This window comes from Antedon mediterranea, chromosome 10 (genome assembly GCF_964355755.1).
Source record: "Antedon mediterranea chromosome 10, ecAntMedi1.1, whole genome shotgun sequence".
Taxonomy (NCBI): domain Eukaryota; kingdom Metazoa; phylum Echinodermata; class Crinoidea; order Comatulida; family Antedonidae; genus Antedon; species Antedon mediterranea.
In genome coordinates, this window is record NC_092679.1 from 3,592,537 (window position 1) to 3,601,548 (window position 9,012).

The 9,012-nt window shown below is 31.1% G+C and overlaps 2 protein-coding genes across 2 annotated transcripts in view; one reads left to right on the forward strand and one right to left on the reverse strand.

Annotated features, from left to right (window-relative positions):
• The window catches only part of LOC140061204 (poly [ADP-ribose] polymerase tankyrase-like), a 32,677-nt gene extending 29,546 nt beyond the window's left edge, over window positions 1-3,131 (forward strand). Inside the window, exon 46 of the mRNA XM_072107715.1 lies at window positions 112-3,131. Coding sequence (XP_071963816.1) covers window positions 112-239 — 128 coding nt within the window. The 3' untranslated portion in view covers window positions 240-3,131. The remainder of the gene's footprint in view (window positions 1-111) is intronic.
• A 320-nt stretch (window positions 3,132-3,451) lies between these two features.
• LOC140060644 (uncharacterized) lies at window positions 3,452-5,404 on the reverse strand. Its single transcript, XM_072106942.1, has 3 exons — window positions 5,377-5,404; window positions 5,134-5,225; window positions 3,452-4,996 (listed from the first exon to the last, which is right to left on the reverse strand). Exons 1-3 carry the CDS (start codon window positions 5,387-5,389, stop codon window positions 3,830-3,832), a joined length of 1,272 nt encoding a protein of 423 aa, XP_071963043.1. The 5' UTR covers window positions 5,390-5,404; the 3' UTR covers window positions 3,452-3,829.
• Between the last annotated feature and the right edge of the window lie 3,608 nt (window positions 5,405-9,012).

A 9,012-nucleotide genomic window follows, 5' to 3' on the forward strand; every position in this document is an offset into this window, starting at 1 on the left:
TTCAAAATGATGTTTTATATGGGGGGGGGGGCATTTATTCGAATAAATACGGGGGGCATTTATTCGAATAAATACTGTATGTTATTTGCTTTATTCTTTTTCACTTCACAGGCGCCAAGATTCCTTTGGGTGAAATGCATGATGAAAGCAATTATTATAATCTGAATCACAACGAGTTTATTGTTTACGACAGTTCACAGGTGTGTCTCCGCTACCTGGTTCAATTCAAAGATGCATAGAGGGCGCTTGACAATCCTTTTGAATAAGTGTACTAATTGTGTACATGAATATGTCATAATTTTGTGTTTTCAGTAATGGAAAGTAGTACCTTGTGAATGCACCTTTTGTTTTTATGATAAAGTGAGGGCCATAACAAGATATTAAGTTAGTTTTCACACAAGGTGCAGAGTGATGGAAGTGTGCAAAGACAGGGTGTGTAGGGGAACAGGGATTCAGTATAAAATTAACCTCAGTGAGTGTAGGTAATTTAGCTGAGATGGTTGAACCCTAAATCCCTTGTTGAATCAAGTATCAATGTTTATATGATTCGAACCCGAATTTTAAAAAAAATACAGTTGTAACAAAAATTTAGGGAGGGGAAATATCGGCATTTATAAGCTTTTCACACATTTTTTAAAATCCAAGTGAAAATACAATAATTTCAACATTTTAGCCAAAAAATGGTGCATATGTAATTTATTTTAAAACTTGTAAATTTAATAATACAGTTTTATAAATTTACCATTGATAATAAACCTTTTTAAGAATAAATTTATTTTAAAACTGTTTGCCCTTATTTTTGATTGGGCATACAATGTTGTATAAATTTAATGAATGAATTTGTTAATTGATTAAAAATCAATTATTAATATAAAAATAAAATTGATAAATGATTTAAATTGAATAATATAAAAATAGACCAAATACAGTATTTTAAGATAAAAATATGACTGAGTTATGTAATAATAGTTTGTACAAATTCTTAATCCTTGTCTTATCAACATTTTTATCGTAATTATTGAAGCTAATATTTTAGCATGCATATAAGTCGTGTCACTCTTAAAGAAATTTCATTTCCATTCAAGTTTATTTTCTAATTTTACATCCATTCAAAATTGGAATATTCAAAATTAATTTAAAAAATGGTTTTTACTGTAAAAGGCATTTTCATTTTATTGCGATTGCTGCATAAAAGTTTTTTGCTAACAATAATATTAGTGTGTGATTAAAATGATGTATTAGAGTGCCATTGCATAAAGTGTATGCTGAATTAACCCAATAAAATAATTTTTAATTGTGAATACAATGTATCAAATTTTAGCCACTTTTCAACATTTAAAGTGACATTTTAACATAGCGATTAAACGAACACTTACCTTTGATCTCTATTTTATGAGTTGAACGGACGATGGCGAGTGCAGGATTTCATTTTGACCGATCACTGAAATAAAATAGTGGCAATAATGGCTATCAGTTAATTTTGCTTAGTGGTTTTTCACAATATGCTCTATAGAATAGTGCATGGCAATAGTATTCTAAGATGCATTAATAGTACTAATGAACCATCAGTGAATGGTATATTTTATTGTTTGATAGTAATTCATAATTTTTTTTAATAGTGTTTAGTTTTAAATGATGTAGATTTTAACTTGCATGTATATTTATATTTTAGATCGAGCACTGTATATTTTTTAACAATTGTTTTGTGCTATTTTGCAATTGCTGAAGACGCAATGTATTGGGGGTTCATTTCTTTATCACATTCAAAACATTTGTAATTAAAAATCTCGCATGCATCTTAATTAATGATCCATGGACCAGGTGATGACTAAAGCTCTGTCCACACTATAAACTTTATGTGATACAACAATGTAATAAGCCCATATATGGACATGATAATGTCATATCACTACCATTTAGGCATACATTTGTTTTGATGGTGTAAACAGAACATATTTGCATAGGGTCATAGGTCATCGCAAACCAACACCACCTTATTTTCAATTTCTCTCTTTCTGTAAAATGCATTTATATAAATATTTTTTTCGGATTCTGTAGATTATTTCTCTCAATGCTAACAATTCATTAGTTTTTGCTTGATTTATGATGTCAAAATACCTTTTTTAACTAAATTGTAAAAAGTGCACTTCAACCACGATAAAAGTAGAACAAAACTGTTTTCAAGGCTAGTTTTGTAAATTATAGCAGATAAATAATCAAACTAAGTTATGATTAATATGCTTGGTCAATATGACATTAGTTATGTAAATTAAAAAATATTTTGAATTGAAGTCTAGTAGTATTCACATTAATACAAAAGTAAGCCTATGTAATTCATATCATAAAATGATAACATGTATTTATAATAATATATAACTAGTATCATAATATACCTAATGATGAAATTTAATAGATTCAGAGAGTTTGAAAATAATTGTAAATATTAATGCAGAATGTAAGACATTTTAATTGAATACAATTTTGTAGATTAGCTGATTATTGTGTTTAGTTAACTAGATGCTTATAACCTGTTCACATGGCCTAGCAAAACTGCGGGGTGTACACACACAATACTAAGCAAAATGTGCTGTAAACGCTGGCGTTTTACAAGGTCGTGTGAACAGGAAATAGCACACTGTATGTTTATGTACGATTTTCATAGATTACCAATGTTGAGCTTTGTCTACACTATCAAAGTGTATCTGCCCATATAAGTACATGATGATGTCATATCACTACCATATGTGGGCATACCACTGCCATATTTGGGCACATCACATTTTAAAAAAAAACTAGTTTGATAGTGTAGACAGAGCTTAAAAGAGGCAAATGGAAACAACACTATTGTTGGCTTTTTCCAAGTTTATGTAAAATAATTTCACCGTCTGATCAACCAAGTTATACAATGATGTATTAATAGCAAGTGTTATCGTAGAATAATCATTTCTTACAAAGAATGTAGAAATAATGTGTTTTAATCTATTGTTTTTGGTATTAGATTTAATTTGCATAATTCCATGTGTTAAGATATAGCGGTGTGTTGTATTTAGGCATAGCATTTCATTGTTCATGATTTTGCTATTTAGTAGATTCTGGTGAAAAATACATAAAAGTGCTTTGGAAGAAATATATCTTAATTGAATTATCTTTTATTTTGAATGAATTCGAATTTGGTGTTTTCGCGGAAGCAGTTACCACAACAATTGGTTTGTAAGCATGCGTAGATATCATTATGCTCTTTCTTCTTGAAGAAAAGTTGTAATAATTAATCAGAAAATTTCTGATTTTGATTAAAACTAGTTTATCCATGCTGCGTTTCTTTTGTTTAAAATATGTACAGATTTATCTTTTTTATACCTCCATGATTTAACTAAACCAACTTTATGCAAAATCTGATAATACAAACAAGATTGCACAAGTAATTTTCAGAACCTTTAATAAATTTACACTCAATAGGCCTAAAATATAGACATACTCATAATTTACCAACTTATCTATATGTACTTGAAATCATTGTTTGGCTTTTTTTGAAATTATATTAATACATATTTGACCAGATTATTATCTGTCTAAGTTATAATTTTCATACCTAATTCGGAGTACTAAAACACAATTTTAAGATAATATTATCAATAATTATTTCGGTCCTAATTACAAGATACCCTTATTTAATTGTATTGGCCCCAATTCGCTAATTAAATACAGTAATTAATCAAATTTAAAGAATTTATAGATTTAAATCAACTCTAGAAAGGTCAGGTCAGTTATTAAAATTAGTTATATTGTCGAATGACAGATACATGCTATTATGTAATAATTATCATTCCTTCTATTTTGAGTAACATCTGTATGGAGATCCATGCACTGTTTCCATTAATAAAGAAGGGTTGTGATTCACTGATGGTTCGACTAAATTGACGCTTGTAGAACGCCATACCGTAGATGCATTTTTAGACGTATTTTGATTGGTTAAAAGTTGCACTGCGTTGTATGCAGATTGTACGTGGTTTCGATTGTGATTGGCTGAAAGTATCACAGCGTTTCCGTTTGATAAATTACTCGATGTCGCCTGATTGGCTGGAGTTTGAAATGCGTTCACCAAACTACACGACACTGGCCTAGTACATTTATATTTAGCATGATTGGTTGGAAGTGTAACTCTGCATGTTCTGACACCCACTTTTTCTGAAATTACATTAGTAGGCCTAGTCTGATAATAATGCTGGCGATGATCGCTTATAGCAGGCCTGGCTTGTTGCATATTTGAAACTAAAGCAGTTGAACTGCCACTAGAAGTACTCGTCTGTCCCGACGACGGGTCACAGTGTAACTCTAGGCGCCTTGGTGTTATTGTCAGTGCACTTGCACTTTCTAAAAATCTTGGGCGTTTACTCGATGGGTGATGGGTTTGTACCGCCTGTGATCGTTTGCAAGGGGATATATTCAAATTGAATAAATTACTTGTGGGTAGTGATTGTGACTTATTTGGTGTTGACGTCATAAATTGTTGTGAAGTTTCATTAGACGTCATGAATGTCTGTGTACATTTGTTCGTTCTCTTTGGTGACTTTACCAATTTCTTTTTGGATTTGCGGCTCTTTCTAAGAGCTAGTAGATATACCGTTGCTTTGCGGCGACGTTGAATAAGCTTCTTAATAATGTTTGCTCGTTTGTGTTTTTCCATATTAGTAATTACGCTAACCGCTTTCCGTAATAAAATTCTGTCACCTGTTTCAAAGCTAAAGGTGAATTTCTTCTTTACGTGATCAAGAATGGCATGAGCTAGGAAATTTGCAGTGGCGCGAATTCGTGGATATAGGTCGCCTGCCTCGTCTGCCAGATTCCTACAGATTGTACGACATATACCAACATCTTCAGTAACAGTAAGAAAATTCTGTCGAATTGGATCGTTCACTTCGTCTGGATGCATGTTTAGTAGTATCAGATTTTCATTTGGTAACCCATGTTTGTAACAATCACTCCACATAAACGGAGGCTGAAAAGCAAAAAATACAATTAAAATTAATTCCAATCATCTTGGTATAGCCTAGGCCTATATTTTAAAAAGTTTTATAGGCCTAGGCCCTCCAAAAATTGGAGCAGATTAATATTGTTGATTGTGACTCTACTTACCGTTGTCTTATAGTATTCTTCTACCTCTCGTGCCACAAGAATCAGTGCCTGTAGCTGGTTCCTGTCGCTGTTGATTTGATTCACATTATAAACTACAAATAATAATCATAAAACAATAAGATTAGTTAGGCCTAGCTAGAGCCTAGGCTACTAGTAGTATGTACAGGTTTATTAATAACATTTATAAAGTTATGTACTCTTTTTTAATCGTATAATAATATGTCAAACAAAACTTATCATTACCATTTTCTTCCATTGCATTGTTGTATTTCAATATTGAAATTTGTATTTTTTGTCTTCGTTTCTTAAATTGCATGCTTAAAAAACAGAAATGTTCTTTATGTTCGCTAATGGTGCGCGCGCGTACGTCGCGCTCAACGTAACGCACATGAATTACGTCAACTTGTTTACGTTGTGATGTCATACTTCGTTGGAGGAGTGCGGTGATGACCTGTACAATTAATAATTATGTTGATTATATCTTTTAGGTTGATATAATATTTTCAATTAAACTTTATTTTATATCAAATTAAGGATATGTGAAGAGGATTCTCTTTGTTACGTTACTCTTTTTTTTTTATATTTTATTTTAAATTATTTATTTTATTTTGTATTTATTTTTTTGAGGTTTTTATATAATGGTCATCTCGTGAAGTGCTAGACATGATATCATTCGTTATGAATAAAAGTCCGACCGCTAGTAGTATCACTAAGTCGAAATAAATGTTGAGATAAAATTATTAATAATAATATTATTTTACCCGTCTACACGAGGTATATGGATGTAAGATACATCGCTATATGACATTATAATAATGATAGACGTAACTAACTAATGTTTTGCATTTTATATATTATTTACATTACATTAGGCCTATTACATGATCATGATCATACTGTAGATCCGAATATTTTAAAATCAGTTGTGCCGTCCGTGTGTGGTGGCAGACGACTCTCTGTGTGTGTACTGTGTGCGACTGACACGCCTCCTGAAAACGCCCTCTATAGATTTGGCATTACCAAAAGATGGCGATTTTTAGCGAAAAAGAGATGAGTGTTGATGATGAGATCAGTATCAATTCAGTTATGTTTTGAAATCCTTTTGTAAGGTTGAGATAAGTTTGTGTTTAAAATTGTTATCAATAAAAGTAAGTAGTTTAATTGTTATGGGTTTTCATTATGAATTTACATGTATATCTGACATAATTACGGACCTGTTTTCAGCCTTCCTTCCGGTTCTGGGCCTAGCTAGCCTCGCAGTAGGTGAGGCAGCAGCAGACAGTTGGTAGATTATCGTCTGCCGTGTTTATATCGTCATCCCTTCTGGTGGCATGCAGAGTGGTACGATCTCTAGGCCTAGTGGCCTGTTGTGTTGACAATGTCTTTTATTGATGTATTATTAATCTTTCTGGTAAAACATAACACTCAATTATCGAAACAATATTTGTAATTATGTTTTCTTGAATTACTCAATTTTCAGGATGTAGGAGGCCTCTTTAAACTTTAAAAGATGAAACTTCTTGTTCCTATTTTATTTTTAATACTAATTATAGGCCTATGAATAGGCCTGGGTAGGTAGGCTAGACCCTGATATTCTTGTTCTTTTTTTTGTTTAAATAAAAAATGCATATGTTCGATAAAGATCTCCTAAAAGCTTAATTAATACCAGTACTTTAATAGTGGAATGAATTTCATTAAAATATTTACACAATTGTTTACAAATTAAATTTCAATTACAATTTTATTTCTACTCATAAGTTAAATATAAAAAAGCTTAAAAATAAATCTGATTGCATTATTGAGCAGCGATTTTTGATAAATATTTATGAAAATAATCTTTGATTCTTCTACAGTCACCAGCTACACATCATTACACTGCTTAAAGTAGTATAGGCCTAGTACTGTATACTGCAGATTAAACCAATTTTAATAAATTAAGAATACAATTAATTCCAAAATGTAATTATTAAAAATGAAATTGTTTTCTTATGATATGACAATAGACATCCTTATTGAGTTAAAACCACCTATTGATAAAAAATAATTAACATAATAATGAGAATATTTCCATATGATTTTTAACCTCAGGTCACTTTCAAACAATCATATTATGACCTTGTTTATTTACTTATTTAGAATGCATATTTCATAGCCCTTTATTTTCAACAGCCCTTTATTTTAACAACCCTTTATCTTTATAATTACCATTTAATGATTGATGTTTTGTTATGGAATTTTAAAGGGTTTTGTAAAAGATCTATATTTCTTATCAGTCCCACTTTGTTAATGTAAGTATTAATGATGTCAAGAGGAATGAATGAGAACGAATTGATTTCATAAAAAAAGATAAAAAACCATGGGTTCATGTTGTTGGTTTTGGGGTTTAAGAATATCTCGGAGTGGCTATAAGATGATTTAGGATGTGTTGATCAACTGTCTATAAGATAATTATTCACCAACTTTTTATGTTCTTGGTTTTCTCTGATTGTCAACAGAATTTTATTTCCTTTTCTAAAGCTCTGTCTACACTATCATACTCGTTTGACAAAAAAAAGTGTGATCTGCCCAAATATGGTAGGTAGTGATATTACAAATATGGTAGTGATATGACATCATCATGTCAATACAGTATGTGGGCACATCACATTTTCTCGTCACATAAAGTTTGATAATGTTTTAGAAGATGTATGGTATGACTGAAATTATATTGGTCTTTCTTTCCACCAATTCTTCATATAAAAAAATCCTTTTTTTGTAATAAATCCAATGACATTGATGGCTGGCTTATCTAACAGTATTGTATTTGTTAACATTTAGTCTGGTACTTATTAATAGCCATACATCTGTCCTTTTGTGATGGTTCTATGCATTTTCATGTGTTTATTGCAAATCTGCCATAAGTACTGTTTAAGTCCTAAAGAACTAAATATTTCATGACCTTTAGTTTTAATCTCTTAGAAATGAATGACATCAAGATATACATGCTGACTTCATTTAACCTATAAAGCTATGTCTACACTTATCAAACATTGTGACAAGAACAAATGTGATAATAACATCATCATGTCCATATATAGGCACATCACATTTTGTTGTCACATAAAGTTTGATAGTGTGGACAGAGCCTTACATTGGAGCTGATACAATTTCCTACATACTGTATTGTTTTCTCTCCTATACAAGTATTAAATGTGGACAAAACATAATTGAAATATAGCTGAAGGAGGGGGGGGGGGTGGGGAATTTTATTCAGGAAATGTATCTACGTAATTTTATAATAATAGAACTGGGCAATTTTGTTTATTATGTAATCAGTAACTGTTGGTTATTGTATACACATTACAATACAAAGAAAGTTAATTGTTACGATTTTTACCACAAAATCTGTAATCTCAATCTACACCTGGTGAGAAAAACCAGAAAACTATCTTTACCATTGAAACACAATACAAATTTTTGTTCACATGGTGTTACGAACCTTAAACGCATTGTCTTATTCATATTTTCCACGTGAAAGCCTCTAGAGCATAGTCTTGTGAGTGTTGTGTACATTTCTAATACTGCTTTCCGCTTGAATGAGCCGATACACTTATACCCGTGTTTTATGCAACAAAGCTTGAGATTGTGTCGTAATTATTGTCAAATTATTTCCAGTAGTAGATTAAAGATAGTTTGAGATTTTTGCAACTGTTAGTGTAACACGGTTAGTTATCAGATAAACCATAAATAGTACCTGACCTTACTGTATTTTACTGTAACTGTAAGTACTGTACTGAATTTTGTTTGTGTGTGTTTCATATGTTTTATTTTTTTCAAACTTCTGTTGCAGAGACTAAAACAAACTGCAGCAACTGTAGAAAAACTGTTTAACTTGTCATT